The sequence below is a fragment of the Trachinotus anak genome, unplaced genomic scaffold (assembly GCF_046630095.1).
Source record: "Trachinotus anak isolate AG129_WGS33_773 ecotype Australia unplaced genomic scaffold, CSIRO_AGI_Tana_v1 ptg000002l, whole genome shotgun sequence".
Classification (NCBI taxonomy): Eukaryota; Metazoa; Chordata; class Actinopteri; order Carangiformes; family Carangidae; genus Trachinotus; species Trachinotus anak.
Window position 1 is genome coordinate 1,221,747 of NW_027273853.1, and position 18,914 is coordinate 1,240,660.

At 42.8% G+C, this 18,914-nt stretch overlaps 2 protein-coding genes across 6 annotated transcripts in view; both read left to right on the forward strand.

Moving 5' to 3' along the window:
* The first annotated feature begins 285 nt into the window (after positions 1-285).
* Positions 286-16,239, forward strand: ctcf (CCCTC-binding factor (zinc finger protein)). Of its 2 annotated transcripts, XM_071488958.1 has the most exons (17): positions 296-454; positions 2,910-3,066; positions 3,687-3,867; positions 4,001-4,146; positions 4,246-4,365; positions 6,364-6,543; positions 7,509-7,724; positions 7,829-7,991; positions 9,324-9,494; positions 9,602-9,735; positions 10,074-10,194; positions 10,517-10,666; positions 10,760-10,920; positions 11,545-11,727; positions 11,844-11,976; positions 12,078-12,335; positions 13,330-16,239. In XM_071488958.1, exons 2-17 carry the CDS (start codon positions 3,034-3,036, stop codon positions 13,575-13,577), a joined length of 2,598 nt encoding a protein of 865 aa, XP_071345059.1. In that variant the 5' UTR covers positions 296-454; positions 2,910-3,033; the 3' UTR covers positions 13,578-16,239. The 2 variants fall into 2 exon arrangements, with proteins under 2 accessions (XP_071345067.1, XP_071345059.1); XM_071488966.1 differs by lacking the exon at positions 2,910-3,066 and having other exon boundaries at positions 286-454.
* Positions 16,240-17,582: 1,343 nt separating this feature from the next.
* The window catches only part of carmil2 (capping protein regulator and myosin 1 linker 2), a 78,976-nt gene continuing 77,644 nt past the window's right edge, over positions 17,583-18,914 (forward strand). For 3 of the 4 annotated variants that reach the window (XR_011692610.1, XM_071488695.1, XM_071488715.1), the window contains exon 1: positions 17,749-18,303. Coding sequence is in view for 3 of the 4 variants with exons in the window: in XM_071488695.1 (XP_071344796.1) it covers positions 18,276-18,303 (28 nt within the window). In the remaining variant the exon portion in view is untranslated. Of the gene's footprint in view, positions 17,716-17,748; positions 18,304-18,914 lie in introns of those variants that run through there. The other variant, XM_071488704.1, reaches the window with a different exon arrangement.

Here is an 18,914-nt window from a genome sequence, read left to right on the forward strand (position 1 = left end):
GTTTGAAATTTTTGCATGGCATTAAACAGATCATTTTAATGAAAAAAAAATATTTGAAATGAACATGTCATACAAAGTTTGCGCTCGTTATCCTTACTTTCAATGTACACTTTTTCTTGAAATTAGTTACTGATAGTGAAGGTAATCTCCGAGGTTCATGAACGCAGCCCTATTCTTCCACATTGTGATAAATGGCCTTCAATGTATTCCAACGGGGCGCCCCTCCTGGCCAATCAGGGTGTGTGCAGCAGCTTCGACACCACCCCCCAGCGGCCGCACAGGCGCACTGAGCTCCCAACTGCCATTTTGTGGCAGAGGCTACTCTGCTAAAGCGGGAGAGGGATTAAAACAAACTGCGAAGAAGCCTGCATTTCTTACCAGCCCGTTAAACTTTGTAGCAGACACTCTGTGCTTTCGGTCGAGTTAAACAGGAGGAGAAACACACTAAAAAGAGGTAAAGTATCACTACTTTTCTGATAAGGGGGGAGTTTGCAGGATCTTTAATCGGCCTCTAGGTGTCACGATGGGGCTCTGGGTCCGGGCAGCTCGTCGAAGAGTGTTTGTCTCCCTCTATCGTTATTGAAAACCCCGTCAAAATACGTTTAAATAACCGAAGTTCTAATAAATGTATAGACAATTTACTGTATTTCATGCGTATCTGTGGAAGTATTGTCGAGGATAAGTTACGAATACTTCGTCGATTTGGTTGGAGAGTTTAGGCCAAGGCATCCATTTTCTCGCTTCTTTGTTTCCCGTCTTTACAGCCTTGACGACATGGAAACTGGCGGGTTTAAGTTATCGCCCGTAGCTAGCTTTAGCTTGTTTGCATTAACATACGCAGAGTGTAACAACAAACAAGTATTTCTGCGTGTACGATAATATTACTACATGATTTCACACAAACAACCTCATCGCACTTTCTCCAGAAGATGTTACTTTGAGTTTTAGCCTGTTACACAACCTTAAACGAGCCCTTTACTTGAAGAAATCAATGTAGCAACTGACATTAGCTTAGTTAACTAGGTTAGCTCAGATTCAAGGCCTTCCCCACCCAGTGCCCTGAGTAGCGTCATGTCTAAAACTGCACGATTCCCCAGAAGTAACCGGAGCAAACGTTCGGTTTGGCGTTTAATTTAGCAGAATCGGTTTTTGTCGTACCTACTACTGTTGAAATTACGGTCAGATTTGGTAGTTTTCCGCGCAGAGAAGTGTACACACGGAAACTAAGGTAAAGGCCAGCGCAGGAAAGAGAATGACGAGGCATTCACAGCAAAACGATCCTCAGTGATCACAGTGGTCACAGGTTAACTAAGACCAAACACGCTAGTTGTCTTCTCCCAAACTCCGACTTCTTCCAATGTCGAGTATTGCGACTCTTCTTTTCTCCTGTCATCGTGGCCGTGGTCGGCTTTGGTAGTTGTTGTTGCACCCGTCGCCCGCTTGTCTCTCATTCTAAGCCCACCTAGAGCCTCATAGCCACAGATATATATTACAGCAGAGAGCTCCCTCTACGACTCGGCTTGGAGAGCTACAAAAATACCGCTATATAAATGCTGTGCAAGGAGGCGACAGTTGCCCGGCTGGACGCTAATTATCTTTGCCATGTTGTGGTAAATTTGTTTTACCATAAGGCAAAGTATCTGTGAAGGCCTTTACCAGAGCCTCTCCGGTTTCCACCTATTTAGCAACATAAAGACAAGTGTACATGGAACCCTGCAGTGAAAAGATGTTAGGTATTGTCACAAGCACGACAATGCAGCTGTTACTCCCTTTGTCAGTGATGTTATATACAGTTTACATTTGCCAAGTTGTCTGTATTCAGTCCCTTTAGGCCAGAAAGCAACTCTCATGTTTAGAAATGAACTGAGCAAATACAACCACTATTTCACATTATCTCAAGTATCTATCTTATTAGGTACTTAGGATGTTAATCTAAACAGCCACCTCATCCAGAACATGAGTCATTCTGCTGTAACTGGTGTATAGAGTTAATCACTGTTTGTTTGAGTATTGAAATTGTTTTACTCACTCGCTTACACAGTCTTGATCTAGATGGAGAACAGTTCTTGGGTGAATGTCTCACAATTCAGTGTGGACCAAAATCACCAGTGAATTGTCCCGTGGACTCAAAAAAGACCCAATAGGATTTTGAGCTTGTGAAGTGCTGAGACATCATATCAGAGACTGGTTACCTACAACAGTACCTGTTGAAAATGAACTCTGCATTAGAAATTCAAACAAATAACATCAGCAATGAGGTTATTCATATATGAATTTCCTCCCATGGGAGTCATCCATGCTTCTTACAGATGTAGAAGGAAGTCTTGAGCTCGATATAAAGGACTTCTCTCCAAGAAGGATGGAACTGTCTAAACGCTGAGTGTTTTAAAAAATTGGGAAGAATCCCTGCAACTGCCTGTGTAATCCAAGTTGAACTGACACTCCAAGCAAACGCTGAACACTCCCCTGTGTGTGTGTGTGTGTGTGTGTGTGTGTGTGTGTGTGTGTGTGTGTGTGTGTGTGTGTGTGAGAGAGAGCATCTGTATGTTATGTGATCCCATTCACCACTTCACATCATTTGCTATCATTTGGTTGTAATAGTATACTCAAGAGACTTGGGGCTTTCTCAGCCACTGCTGGAAGAATAAAATATGTGAGGAGTTGCCATGGAAGCACTTCAAAGTAAAGTGAATGTATTAATGTGTGATGATATAGTTCCCATGCTCTCTTGCAGGTTTATAGGAAAGTAGCAGCCTGAAGTGTATGGTGGGCACATATATCTTAACAGAACAGTTAACATTGTCAGAGATGTGTAGGGTGTTAAAAATCACTACGGGTAATCTGTGTGAGAGAGAACTATCACAGGGTATGAATGCAGCTGTGTAACATATCCCTTTTCCCTCCCTCAGGTTGGCAGGGACAGTCAGGTAACAGACAGTTGATTCAGCAAAGCTCAGGGCTTTCAGCAGCAAAGCAAAAGGGAGATTGCCAGTACCACGGCCCCTGCAGACTGCAGCCCACTGTACAGAAATCATGAAAACAGTCCATTTATCCTTGTTATTCCAGGTAACATCAGTAGTATTAAGTGCCAAAAATGGGTTGTTTGAAGTGTGTCACACACCACAGACGTTCCCTCAACTGCACCTTTCAGACATCAGTAGTGAAGCGTTAATTTACCTGCAGCGAGCCAAGTTCTATCAGCCAACCCACTGCAGGTGGATTCAGTATTATGTGAGTGGAGTATGTACAGAGTTTGTATGGCCCTGGCATTAAGTGGTCACCAGAGACACATGTTAATACCAGGTCTGAACAGGGCCTACTGGTGTTTAAGTGCTGAATGTCACTCCTAACATGCACATATGTAACACTAATGATTTCATGTCTTCTTGTAACTTTAGTTATTTGTTTGTCACAAAGTACCTGGTAATTAAAATATTTGCTGTGGAGCAGCCTATATACAACATCATTTAATTATTAAGCCCCCACCACACATAGAATTTGGTTCTGGAGGAAACCCTTGTCAGTCCATCTGTGTTGAGTTGCTGAGGAAACCTGCATATTCTACCATGGTGTAGGATTAAGCACCACTGTCATAAAGCAAACATGGATCCTGTGGATGCCTTAAAAAGTCTGGGGTTGATGTAACACTGCTATATGATGCTTGTTTCCACAATGCCATATTTCAGTTCCTACCCAGCATGGACAGAGGGCCAACAGAGGGTGTGGGGGTGGTGGAGGTCCCTGCCAAAGACTTCCCTTCCATCCAGGCTGTTCACAGCCAGGATGCCATGGTTGCTGACCTCCTACAGCAAGCTGCAGAGGCCGGGGGCGTGGTTGAGGGACAAGCCGGAGTTGTCCTTGAACAAGGTTCCTACTAATTGGACATGATATTATAATAATCTGACTGTCAAAAGAGCACAGAGTCTTATTGATTTCTGCTTCATATAGACACGTTTTGGTTGAATGTAGTCAAATGTTTTATCACAATGTTGTGTTTCAGGTCATGGGGAAGGAATGGTGTCAGCCACCCAGGCCCAGCAGCAGCTGATGGAAGCTGGGGTCGGGGTTGGTGTAGAAGGTGGAGCAGGGGTAGAAATGATGGTTATGGACTCACTGGACCCCACCCTGTTACAGATGAAGACTGAGGTAAGGTCACTGTTGAGAAATCAGACGGAGGTGAGGACAAAACCCTGCCTGCCAGCGTCTGTTTAATGAAACAGTCCATAACATGAAGTTGATTTGCAGGTGATAGATGCTGCAGTGGGGGGATCATCAGGTGCAGTGGGTGTTGTTGGAGGGGTCACTGGTGCCGCTCACCAAGCAACTGTGACCACAGTGGACCAGACTCAGATCATCACACTACAGGTGGGTGCTCTTTTGAAACCACTTCGCATCATACCGTATTTTCCGGACTATAAGGCGCACTTAAAAGCCTTTAATTTTCTCAAAAAACGACAGTGCGCCGTATAATCCGGAGTGCCTTACATATGGATTAATTCTGGTTGTGCTTACTGACCTCGAAGCGATTTTGTGTGGTACACGGCGCTCTGTCAAAATGTTTTAGTACGACTTTGGTAAACTACTTATCATCCCTGTCCCCAAAAAACCAAGGCCCACAGGTCTAAATGACTATAGACCCATTGCCCTGACCTCTGTGGTCATGAAATCATTTGAGCGCCTTGTCCTGTCCCATCTCAAATCCATCACTGACCCACTCCTGGACCCCCTGCAGTTCGCCTACAGAGCCAACAGGTCTGTAGATGACGCCGTCAACATGGCTCTCCACTTCATCCTCCAGCACCTGGACTCCTCAGGGACCTATGCCAGGATCCTGTTTGTGGACTTCAGCTCTGCCTTCAACACCATCATCCCGGCTCTGCTGCAGGACAAGCTCTCCCAGCTGAGCGTGCCTGACTCCACCTGCAGGTGGATCACTGACTTCCTGTCTGACAGGAGGCAGCAAGTGAAGCTAGGAAAGCACGTGTCTGACTCCCAGACCATCAGCACTGGATCCCCACAAGGCTGCGTTCTTTCTCCTCTGCTCTTCTCCCTGTACACTAACACCTGCACCTCCAGCCATCAGTCTGTCAAGCTCCTGAAGTTTGCAGACGACACCACTCTCATTGGACTCATTTCTGATGGCGATGAGTCTGCCTACAGGTGGGAGACTGACCGTCTGGTGACCTGGTGCAGGCAGAACAACCTAGAGCTAAACGCTCTGAAGACAGTGGAAATGATAGTGGACTTCAGGAAGAGCCCAGCCCCACCCACCCCCATCTCCCTGTGTGACTCCCCCGTGGCTACCGTGGAGCATTTTCGCTTCTTGGGAACCACCATCACACAGGATCTCAAATGGGAGCTAAACATCAGCTCCCTCATCAAAAAAGCTCAGCAGAGGATGTATTTCCTGAGGCAATTGAAGAAGTTCAACCTGCCAAGGACTATGATGGTGAACTTCTACACCTCCATCATTGAGTCCATCCTCACCTCCTCCATCACCATCTGGTACGCTGCTGCCACGGAAAGGGACAATAACAGACTGCAGCGTATCATCCACTCTGCTGAGAAGGTGATTGGCTGCAATCTTCCGCCCCTCCAGGACCTGTACGCCTCAAGGACTCTGAGGCGTGCAGGGAAGATTGTAGCTGACTCCTCCCACCCTGGACACAAACTCTTTGTGACACTCCCCTCTGGCAGGAGGCTGCGGTCCTTCAGGACCAAAACCTCTCGCCACAAAAATAGCTTCTTCCCATCTGCTATTAGCCTTATCAACAAGGCTAGAGAGCCCCACTGTTGCTGATCAATTGCACCAATCACCAGAAAAAATTCCTTGTATGTGAAAACATACTTGGCAATAAAACTGATTCTGATTCTGATTCTGATTCTGATTCTGATTCTACAAAGCCGCACCGCTTGCAGCATTACGGCTATCGTAGTCAGGAGCGTCGCGGAGTAATACATACTGTGCTTCACCATAATATTACTGTGTGTGTGTATAAGGACCTATAAGGAGTTATTGTGAATACGCTAACGTTTGATTTAGCGGTAGCAGACTGTGTTTTTTTTACGTGTTACAACTGAACAAGGTTGGGAGTTATTGTGAATACGCTCATTAACGTTTGAACGATGTTGAGAGTTATTGTGAACGTGTTTAATAAAGTTTGACTGACTTATCTGACTGTTTTGTTTCGCTTAATGCGCCTTATAGTCCGGTGTGCCCTATAGTGCGGAAAATACGGTACCATCCTCCAGTTATCTTGTCTTTTATGTCTCATATTGACACTCAAGTCATGAATTAGCCTTAATAGATACCCTGTTTATTGCCCAGACATGTGCTAACCCTCGGTTTCTCTCTGTCCTCAGGTGGTAAATATGGAGGAGCAGGCAGCTCTGGGCCTCGGGGAGCTCCAGCTGGTCCAGGTGCCAGTTTCTGCCACCACTGTGGAGGCCCTGCAGCAAGGCACCTTTGTAGACACGACTGCAATGCCAAAGGACGGAGACCCAGTCATCTGCCACACCCTGCCATTGCCCGAGGGCTTTCAGGTAGACAAATGAGACATGCTCATTGGTCAGGTTTTTAGACATACAACACTAATGCATGACTGCATTTGAAAATGCAGTTTCATTTTAAAACACAATCGATCTCCGTCCAGTTTTTGCTCCATATCAGAAATGATCTCCATCCACACTAACATACCTTAAAAAAACGCATATCATATGAACCTTCACGCATACTGGGCATGCGTCAGCTGGTGTAAACAGGAAGCAGGTTTTCTCCTCTCGGTTGGTTAGTTGCAGTAAATCCTCTGAAGGAGGAACAGCAAAGACAGTTGTAGAGTTCAAATACAGAACTGAACTGAACAACAGCTGCTGCAAAGACAACATGGTCAGTAACACTTTAATTCATTATCCATGTTGTTTCACCACTGGAAGTCCAGGCTGATAAGAGCCACCATGGGTGTCTACATCATAATTTCCAAAGGTCTCTGTTTCTGTCCATCCAGACTACAACACAACCCTGGAGTTTTAGACTAAAACGGCTCTGAAAGTCTCTGTTTTAGAGGCTGAAGACTCTGGAGGAGAGTGGATGCCATGAGTAAAAGTATCATAAGAGATACATTTTAAAACTACAACAGTAGTGTGGATATGCATTTACTCTGACTTGTCATAACATGAGATTAAAAGACAAGACTTATCTTGATCAACCACTGTGTTTTCTTCAATACCAGTATCAAAATATCAGTAGAGCTGATCTATTTTAATATATAGATATAGTCAGGTATACATACAGGAGTATCCTGGCTCTGTGTTGCACATGTAAAGATCTTATCATGGTTTAGAGAAACCTGGTTAAGTGCTCTGATAGAAACTGCACATAAGTGAATGAACTGCTCATAATTCCATTGGATACATCATTTCTCTTTTCAGCACCTGAAAACCACATAAAACCAAACCAAGTTTGTCAGGAGTGATTAACTGACAAAACAATTACTGCATTCGATGTGTAGGTAGTCAAGGTTGGAGCTAATGGGGAGGTGGAGACAGTGGAGCAGGAAGAGGAGGGAGGAGAAGCCCACCCAGAAGAGGAGGAAGATGAGGAGGTGGGGAACCAGCTGCTGGAGGAAGGGGAGGATGAGCCCATTCAGCCTCCAAATGATGACCCAAACTGGTCTAAAGACCCAGACTATCAGCCTCCATCTGGAGCAGTCAAGAAGACCAAGAAGGTAATATAGCAGTGTGGTATCAATTTCTTTGTTACATCTTGATGGGCACATTTTAAATTTTCATGATGATGATGATGATGTTTAAAGATTTGCTGTGTTTCCAGGGTAAAAAGAGTCGTTTGCGTTACGCCGATGGAGATAAGGACATGGATGTCAGTGTCTATGACTTTGAAGAAGAACAGCAGGAGGGGCTTCTGTCTGAGGTCAACGCTGAGAAAGTGGTGGGCAACATGAAGCCCCCCAAACCCACAAAGATCAAGAAGAAAGGTGAGACACTTTGTAAGACACCTCACTTTATGTGAGGTTTGATTCCAGTTGCCTTCAAAGTTGGTTTGGCTTGGAAAACAGTCATAAAAGTTCTGTGCCACTCAGAAAGAGCTGTTAAAGTATTATTTTAAAAAGTGAATCTTTGGTAAACGTGAGTAGCTGTTCTATGATCTGGAGCAATTAACTTACCACAGTTTTTACAATTGACTTGCTTACCCACAGTTCATTGCAATTCATGTCACATCAGTTATTCTTCTTTGGTCACACGAGAATTTCATACACAGCAACAACACAAACCAACAAATCACTTGTCACAAATGACATTAACCAAAACAAAATGCAACATCACTAATGTTGGCATTTACCTAGCTTAGAATGACGATATACTCATGTTATACATACAGTATAGAATTACATGTAACAACAACAATCAGTTACATCAGTAGACAAACAAGCTCTGGGATGATTTGCATCTATCACAGTTATCACCATCGCAACTATTATATTGCAATCCCTGCTACTATAGTCTGCCTCAACAGGCAGAGACTGTGGATGTAATCATGCCTTTCTGCTCTCTGTGACCGTTTTCAAAATGCACTATGCATCCTGGGCACAGCACCACCCAGGATGATTGGTGTAAAGAAATACAAACAAGCAGAGTGAATTTTTCATCTATAGTGAAGTGGTGGCTCCAGCACATCCACAATACCAGGCTATATACATTTCAACATTGCTAAGACTATTATTTTGTTGTTGTTATTTTTATAATTGTAGGAACAATAATACAGCTAGCATCATCATTATTATCATTACTATTGCTGTAATCAGTGGTGTCATAATAACAAAAACCTTTTTTTTTAAACCTTGATCTAAAGTCTCTTCTCTGAAAATGCCTTTTAAACAACATTTCAAACTAGATACAACATTTTCTACTAAGGGAGTAAGTTCCATTCCTACATTACACAGTAAATGTATTATATGTATCTGGTGAGAGTCTGGACATAAGAGTAAAGACTGTGCTGAGTCTAGTTTCTGTCCAAAGCCCACTGTGCTTATAAGCTGTTGTAAACATTAAATTACCACAAGTGAGCTCTTCGCTGCGCTGACTGGGCAAAAAGTACTCAGGTAATAATTCAATATTATTGCTTATTAACTTGAAATGACAAGATTGTATCATTTTATTGTTTGAATCAACAAGTTTTTGTTTTTACACAAGTGAAGAGTCTAGTTTTCAGTTGTGCTTCAGACACAGTTCAGTATGTCACTGTTTTCCACTCACACAGTGGCTGTGGCATTTTGATTCAAACACTGCTGTTGTACATTGTGTGTTAGGAGTGAAGAAGACGTTTCAGTGCGAACTGTGTAGCTACACCTGCCCTCGACGCTCCAACCTGGACCGACACATGAAGAGCCACACCGACGAGAGACCTCACAAGTGTCACTTGTGTGGAAGAGCCTTCAGGACGGTCACCTTGCTAAGAAACCATCTCAACACACACACCGGTATACACCAACACAGATTTTCAGAAAAGTATTAGACTCAAGAATGGGTGAGTTTTTTAACATCATGCAAAGGTAGCTTACACAAGTCTTGTTTTTGATTTATGCAGGAACTCGTCCGCATAAGTGCACAGACTGTGATATGGCTTTTGTGACTAGTGGAGAGCTGGTTCGTCATCGTCGCTACAAACACACACATGAAAAACCCTTTAAATGCTCCATGTGCGACTATGCCAGTGTGGAGGTAAGACAAGTCCTGTCTGCTTCATGTTCTCAATGTTTTACTGAGCTTAAAGTTTTGTTCAATGTGTTACAGTTACTGCACTTCTCTCCATCCACATCTACTCATCCAGGAGCAGAGAAGAGTCAAAGATAAATTCACTGCTCTGTAGCCACAACCACAGGAGGGAGGAAGTTGCAACATGCTAATCATAAACGAATCCATACAGTTTCAGACAGTAGATCTACAGCTGCTCTGCTCTAAGAGCCCAGAACAGTTACAAACTGCAGGGCCAACATGATGACAGATTCATTGTTTTGTAGTCTTCTGTCAGGTGATGTTTGTGTGTGGATGTTGTGTAGGTGAGCAAACTAAAGCGCCACATTCGTTCCCACACCGGTGAGCGCCCATTCCAGTGCAGTCTGTGCAGCTACGCCAGCAGAGACACCTACAAGCTGAAGAGACACATGAGGACACACTCGGGTAAAACTGACACAGACACCTTAACTGCTTTTCTACTTTTCTGCATGGAAATCATATCATATCATATCATATCATATCATATCATATCATATAGTATCATATCCACAATACTAATATTGTTCTCTTGTAATGAGGGAAATTAGACTATACTGATGGATTCAATATTGTTAAAGTCTAGAGTTTTGTATATTCATACATTGTGTTATTGTATGTTTCATAACTGCTGCCTTATTGTTACTTTTTGGGATTATTTGATTTGATTTGATTAGAAAGTTAAATTGAGCAGTGATGAACCTGTGTGTTTGTTAAAATCTCTTTTCAGGAGAGAAACCATATGAGTGCTACATCTGCCACGCCCGATTTACCCAGAGTGGAACCATGAAGATGCACATTCTGCAGAAACACACCGAGAATGTGGCCAAATTCCACTGTCCTCACTGTGACACTGTCATTGCACGCAAGAGTGACTTGGGTAAAACAAACACACACATACACTATTTTTAGTTTGCCATGTTGTTTCATTCCTGTAATTTGTTTTCCTTCAATTAACCTTGTGTGTCTGCAGGTGTCCATCTTCGTAAGCAGCACTCGTTTATTGAGACTGGAAAGAAGTGTCGTTACTGTGACGCTGTTTTCCACGAGCGCTACGCTCTGATCCAGCATCAGAAGTCCCACAAGAACGAGAAAAGGTTCAAGTGTGACATGTGTGACTACTGCTGCCGCCAGGTCTGTACACTAATGTGTTGGTTAAGTGATTAGTTTTAGATTGTGTGCATATGTTTGAAGTAATTTTGTTTTGTTTTTTTGGTTTTGCATTTCAAAAAATGTTTTCTTTTAAACACACAATGTAATGTGGTACTAAATGGCATTAAATGGGTTCAGTTTTGACAGGTAATATTACTGTTTGCAATGTAAGTAATAAAAATGTAGATCTTTCTGAAAAGAAAAACTGAAAAGAAAACCCTTTTTCATTTGGAGAGACCTGTCTTATTTTTTGTATATACTGTTGCTCTTTAATAAAGCAAAAGTACTTCAACAATGGAATAATAATACTTGATAGCTAAAATGATTGATAGCTGCAGCCTAAACTTTACTGTATGATTAAAACATCTGACCTGCTCATGGCACTAGAGGAAAAGCTGGGATCTCCGAAGTCATAGGACATTTGGAATCATCCTCTTGGGATCATGAATGTCCCTACAAAATTATATGACCAACTACAAAGTAGTTGTGATATGGGACCAAAGTACAGACCAACATCCGTGGGGCCTTGATGCTAACATAAAATGTTTGAATGGATGTACAATTACTGGCAGGGTAACTGTGATGTGTCTCATGCTGCTGCTACAGGAGCGTCACATGGTGATGCACCGTCGCACACACACCGGAGAGAAGCCGTATGCCTGCAGCCAGTGTGAGAAGACCTTCAGACAGAAGCAGCTGCTGGACATGCACTTCAAACGCTACCACGACCCCAACTTTGTTCCCACTGCATTCGTCTGCCCCAAGTGTAGCAAGACCTTCACTCGCAGGGTAAGGACGATTCTCTTTTTACCTTTTACACACCTGAGGTGAGTTCTTAGGGTTCAATGGAGGCTAAGACTGATATGTTAAAAAAGTCAACATCCTGTCTAACTGTATTCTTGTAGAACACCATGGCACGCCATGCTGAGAACTGCAGTGGTGAGGTGGAGGATGCCGAGAACGGAGCTCCAACCCCAAAGAGAGGAAGAAGAGGAAGAAAGAGGAAGATGAGGAGCAGGAGAGATGAGGATGACAGTGGTGAGACGCTGACGTTGTGGGCGTGGGCGCACACATACTGTGTTCTCTCCACTCTGATCAGTTCATCTGATCTGTCTTTGTTGAATTACTCTGTCATTCAGAGGAGGATCACGCTGAACCTGACGAGGAGGAGGAGGAGGAGGAGGAGGAGGAAGGTGAGGGGGAAGAAGAATCCTCACTGCTGCAGGAAGAGGAGGAGCCAGAAGGCATGGAATTGGACCAGGCCCCCGCTGCCATCCCTGTACCGGCCCCTGACGAGCCACCAGTCAAAAGGAAACGAGGCCGACCCCCGAAGAACGCCCCTAAGCCTCCCGCAGCCAGCAAGCCAGTCAGGGTGGCTTCCAAGACAACTGCTTCTGGTGAGAACGCTAACTGGATTCATTAGACACCAGTGGATGTTGATGATGTATTCAGTCTAGAGGTGGTGGGGGTGGGGGGTTTAATGATAAGCAGCTGGTGAATGACTGTGACACCAACAATGTAATTTTACAGAAGTAGACAATTACACCTACAATATGAGACATTAACCTGAGCTCAAATGACCTGTTGTAGCCCAGACCTCAATGGACTTGAAGGGATAGTTTGGGGTTGTTTGACGTGTGAGGTGCTTCTACTTTGTCAGTGTATCACCAGCAGTGAAATTGGACTGGAAAAGTAGGAGTCTCAGCACAGAAGCTGAGCGATGTGCTGCTGTTGGGGAGGCCATCTGCTAAACTGTGTTTTAGCCACTTTTTTAAAATGCCCACAGAGAACAGATGATATCAGTTGAAGTGGATGCTTTATTTAGAATACTTTCACCACTGCAACCCTTTCCTTCAGCGCTGCAGTTTCTCAACCATAGAACTATCGTATTCCTACACACCTACAGCACACACTGTATTCCACCACAGATCTTATCTGTACTGACTGTACATGAATACAGGTTCTCTATAGTGGCACAGGAAGAAACTTCCAGGAAGGTCGGTGTGCACAAGAGTTACCACGCGTGTCACTGTAAAACTCAACCTCTCCATTTAGCCAATAACAGACTGCAGTATGATTAAATTTCAGTGTCTCTTTGCAGTCATAGTGGTGATAATTTCCCTTTGATTGCAGTTATGACAAGGTAAACATTAGAAACAGTACAGTGCTACATATCACAGAGTCATGTAGTGCATTGCATTATGATTTTGCCCTACACTGGGGTAAAGGTCAAAGCATAAACCTCTTGTTTTAGCTGGTATTGTCTCATGAGCTAAGTCATGTGTCCGTCTCAGTGAGGACATTCGAGAGGACTCATCAAATGAAACAACAAAATGAACAGGACAAATGACTGAGTTGTAAACAAGCTTGTCTTTGTCGTGTGCCGTGCAGCTGCTGCCATCATTCAGGTGGAGGATGAGAGCACCGGAGCAGTGGAGAACATCATCGTGAAGAAGGAGGAGGGCGACGCCTCCGCAGCAACACCTCTGGAGCAGGGAGTGGCCCTGACTGTGGAGGGGGTGGGGCTAGATGGGGAAGGGGTGGAGACTGTTGAGCTGGCTGTGAATGAGGAAACGGCCGCCGCCGCTGCGAATGGAGACCTGACGCCAGAGATGATCCTCAGCATGATGGACCGGTGAACACATCACAGCCACACACACGCAGCCGGACTTTGTCTAAAATTGGTGAATGCAAATTAACATTTCCACATCCTCTTGTTCCATCTGTGTGTGCGCTTTAACGGCAACCATTTTGCCTTCATTGGAGTGGCTGCAAAAATGGTGACACCAAAAACAACCATGCACGAAGAAAGAAAGCCACATGTAAATACTCACACAGTAACTTCACATCTATGTATGTCAACCTGCATATACACAAACAATCCCAGATCCCCCTGCACACACCTCCCCCACATCATATACATATATTGTCCAAACTAATGACGGACTCCTCTCTGCTCTTAAATGCTGTCTTCAGTTTGAATGTCTTCTGAATGAATCACTGTGTATTTTGCTACTTGTCTCCTCACAGCCACATCCTGTGTCAGTTCCCACCCGCGCACTCTGCAGTTAAATGGCTCTTTATGTTGCTCTGCCACAAGGAGTCGTCATTTCATCTCCCTTCACTTTTCACTTTGTTTTTCTGCTTTAGGTTCTTAAACTATGCTGAGTTTGCAGTTTCCAAGCCTTTGTTTGTGTACGTTTAGATCTAACTGTAGTTTCTCCTGATGAAGTAGTGTATGGTACTTTAGTTTGCCTCCGAGATATCACCTGCTCTCAGTCGTAGGATCTGTATATTTTTCCCAGAGTGTGACTTTCTTCCTCGGCCTGTGTAAACACTTGGTCTGTGCCCTGTCATTCATTGGCAGTGTGTACATCGAGGCTTTTCCAGATGAAAGCTGACAGAAGGATTCCTCTTCATAAATGAGCTAAAGAGGGAGGTACATTCAAATGAACTGTTTCAGCTTTCTAGTTTGTCATCCAAGCTGCCAGCACCCAACCTAGTTCTGATGGAAACTTGCCCTCAGTCAGCTCATGTACATTAAATACTTGAGGTAGCTGCTACATCAGTTCCCCTGAAGCAACACAGTTTGAGATTAAGTTATTTTTTGACTGTTTGCTATTTTCTCCGGCCAGTCACTGACGTTCATCATTCATAGTTCACACATAATTCACAGTTAAAGTTCCTCCTGTTTAAAAGAGAGTGTGACATAAAGCAAATGATCCCTGCTGGATGGAGAAGATACAGATGATCCTGATTGGTGAAATATTTGACTACAGTTGTGATTTTGAACATTCCAGATACTTGAGATAATGCGGAATCATGTCTGTGCATTAGAATCATCTCATTTGAAGAAGTCAGCCAAACAAGCTGCTCCTTATTCTTTCCTTTCAGTGTATCTGCATCCCAGTTCATACTGTGTTTGGAACCCCCTCACACACACACACACACACACACACACACAAAATAATCAATAATCACCAACTGTGGCAGGTGATTTACATGTAAATACATATTTTAAACCCTTTTCGTCTTTGATTTCTTGTGAAGTATTGTAATGATTTTAATTAGCTGATTTTTGAGATGTGTTGGTTGAGCATGACATCGAGGTTTCATTACCATACCTGCTACTTGATGTCTTCAGTCTGTGAAGGTGGATGCACCTGTCTTAACCAACCAAACAGAATTAATCTGAATCACTCTGGTTTTTCTGTCTGTATTCTGTTGCTCATAATCATTTTCTATCTGCTTTGATACTGTTTTTACAGTTTTCATTTCTAGCCATTTTTGTAGTGGTCACTGGGTTTCTCTACAGGCTGGTTGGTTCGGTTCAGTCATACGACAGAAGCTTTGTCTCATTCTGTTTTCCTTTAACCTTTGGCCCCAAGGTTTGATGCTTTCATCCATGAGGGAATGAGGGGTTTTTGTCTGAAAGACAAAACTGTTCCCAGAACTGTTCCCTGAATGAAGTTCACCTAGTAAATTTAAGTGATACCAACAAAACAGCCTTGATGTTCTTTTTGACAGGTTTTAAAACTCTTTCTTTTCTTTTTCTATGCTGTACTATGTTTTAACTATGTAATCAAGAGGGCTAGTGCACACTATCTCAGCCTCAGCCCCCTGTTAGCCCAGGTCTGGCAGTTCCACTAACATTTCAGTCACTGTCCATTTGCCACTGATACTAAGCTATGTCCCAACCTTGGCAGAGGCCAGTCCCTCCAAATCAGAGCTACCCTGGTATTCCTTAAACATCACTTGTTGGAACAAAAAGGAATCTTCAGTCCAAATGGTCTTGGATTTGGACTCCAGTGAAAGGCTCTGAAGTAGCCAGTGACAGTTTGACCACAGGTTATGATGATTGATATCATTTTTGTTACACCAGTTTTTCTTAGATGGAACATCTCTGTAACGTGACATTGGTTAGAAGTCCAGTATTGAATGAGGACATGAAACCATGGTAACACGAAGATGTTAGTGCTGATAAAAGGTATCTGAGTAAGTCAATGTTCATACATCAGACTGAGTGTGTAAGTGTAGGAGGAATCATTCAGAAACATCAGTTGTGTGACTGCGCTGCTGTGTTCTGTTATCAGCCGATCATGTTATTGTTCTGCAGGAAGACAGGTGGATGCTTCACTGTTGTCATAGCAACACCATTGTCTTTCTTCACACACTGCTCCTTTGTTTTGGCAGAACTGATAACAGTTTGAAGATTTAAGACCAGAAGAAACCTTTGTCATGTCATTTTGAAGCTAAGACACTGTACAGCTGATGAAAAATAAAATCATCCTAATGGGCCTATGACTGTCGCATGATTCTGTTCTTTCATCAAGGACAGTTGGGGTGGGGATGAGGGGGCGGGGCCTGTGAGGTCCCGCAGCACATGTCTAGGACCATGTCTTATTTTCAGAGTCAGTACAGAAAATCATACTCCAGCTGGTTGATATGGATAAATACAACACCTTGATATGTTTGTCAACTAATACAGGGACTATATTAGACGATAGGTGTTAGTTCACTGTCCCCTTCAAACAACAATACTGTGTGTGATGCAGGTTAATCTACAAAATAATGAATAACATCATTAAAACAATGTCTTGTCCCTCCCCCTCTCACAGGAAAAAAAGAAGTTGCATGCCAGACCATGATTGGTTTATTCATTTTGATGTCACAAAACCAGCCAGTACATGTTAAACTGAGATTTAAGGTGGGCACAGCAAATGAATGTGAAAACAACCTTCTAGTGACAAACAGCAAAGACAGGATTCTGCTCAGTGAAGCTCAAATGTCAGACACCAGAGGAAAAAGAGGCAACTTTAACATCTATAAATATGCAAAACAGCTTTAATCAGTAATACTTTGTTGTTGTTTTTTTAAAGATATCACCAGCAAAATGAGAAATGAGAAAAGTCTAATAATGGTTCAACAGTTATATTTCTACAAATGTGCAAACCAGTGCACAGTGAGTCCTCTCACTCCAGTGTGGTACTTTGAGATACTTTTAACAGTAACTGATCATTTCTTTTTTTTGAATGCAACTTTTCTGTACATTAACTTACAGGGGGGATATTATAGGTTTTACTCCGTTTGCCTGATAGCTGTAGTTACTAGCAGTTTCACATTTACACTGAAAACATTATAGTCTTGTAAACTATGATGTATTGTTATAGATTCAACAGTTTCAATTCAAGCTACCTCAACCAGCAACAATCAAACGCTTCAGCTCATCAAAAGAGATAAGAATAAGATAAGAAATACTTTATTTATGCCTACAGGGAATTCACAATTGTCAAGTAGCTTTTTCATGTATTTAGTTAATATTGAAATGATCTGTAATAATAATCCAATATGTGTAATATATGAATGTGTATAATACAACAATCTTTTACAGGACAGTTGTGCATAGTAAATAATTTTTGTTTATGCAGAAGTTGAATGTTTTTGACTTTTACTTGTGATGGAGGATTTTTAGATTGTGCTCTGAAACACTTCGTCTACAAGTGGTGACAACAGAATGTATGAAGTCTGCTGGACTAATTTTTAGGCTTGTTTTGTGCCCCCTGGTGGTGAGAGGTGAAATGAGCAGCGTTGCGCTGGCTGTGCATGTACCACAGTATAAACACCAGCTGTAAGTCTGTAAGATTAGACTGTCTGACATGAACTCAACCACCTTGATGCTCTTTTGTATTTTCCTCCTCTGCTCAGTGTTCTGACACATCTCGCACTTTTACACAGTTTGAAACTCAACTTTGTGAAACTGCAGGTTTCCTGACTGTGGTGAGTTTCTCAGTGTGGGAGGTAGACAAGGTTCCTGCCTGTTCACCCTCCTCTACGTTCACTATGATCATGACTCACAGCGTGGAACAGGATGTGTGTGTCGCCGAAGTTCAGTAGCAGAGAATGTGTGCACAATAAGCAAGAAAAGATGACGTGTGTGTGTGTGTGTGTGTGTGCGTGCATGCATGGGTGGAAAAGAGAAAGTGGGTTATATGCAGAACGAAATCTGGTGGTAGTTTGTGTGTGTGTGTGTGCATGTCCAAACCTTTATTATCTTCACCCTGCATATTCTGATTCATGTGGCGACACCTTCCTCCTCTGGTCTCTACTCTTCAGCTCTGGATCATTTATTCTTAGTCCGATAGGATTTATTTTTTTCGTTTCTTTTCATAGTTGATGACATTAAAGTCCATGTTTCCTTCCATTATTTCCTCGTCTTGCATTGACAGTGTGGCGTAAAACACTGTTCATTGTTAGGAAGCTGGAGGAGCAGTAGATGATCACAGCTCGACTCTTTGTGCGTCTTTAATCAACACCAACACTGTACTGAAGCATACAGGATGGACTCCGTCTCTCAGAACCTGCAAGGTAAGATGGACCAACTTCAACTACAACGTCGGGATAAAAAACTAAAGGCCTTTAAGGGACCATACCAGTGTGTTTGACCCCATGTGCTCCAAATCACATTTATTTACATTTAACTGCTCCTTGTTAAGAGCAGTATGTAATAAATCCTCCTTCATCAAAGTTGTAATTTTCAGTTTATACTGAAACTGTTGGTGATGACGAGCTGTATGAGATGCTGTGGAGTTGTGTTGCCTTACAACAACAGGTGTTTATAATATTCCTTGTATATGAGTGAGGGAAGGCTAATATTAGGTGGCCGTGGTGTTTGTTTTGTAGTTCATGGTCTAAAACATGTTAAAGGCTCATGATAATACATTTGACAACTTTAATACCTACAGTTCACACAGAGAGTTTTCAGACACCTTCACTTTGTCACATTTGATATTGCTGTTTTATGCTAAACTTGTCTACACTCAAAGTGAAAACAGAATTTTAGAAATTTTTGCAAATTTAAAAAGTAAAAGCTGAAATATCACATTCACATCAATATTCAGATACTTTGCTTTGACTCTTGAGATTGAGCTCAGGTTCTTTCATTTCTGTTGATCATCTTTAAGATGTTTTTACACCTT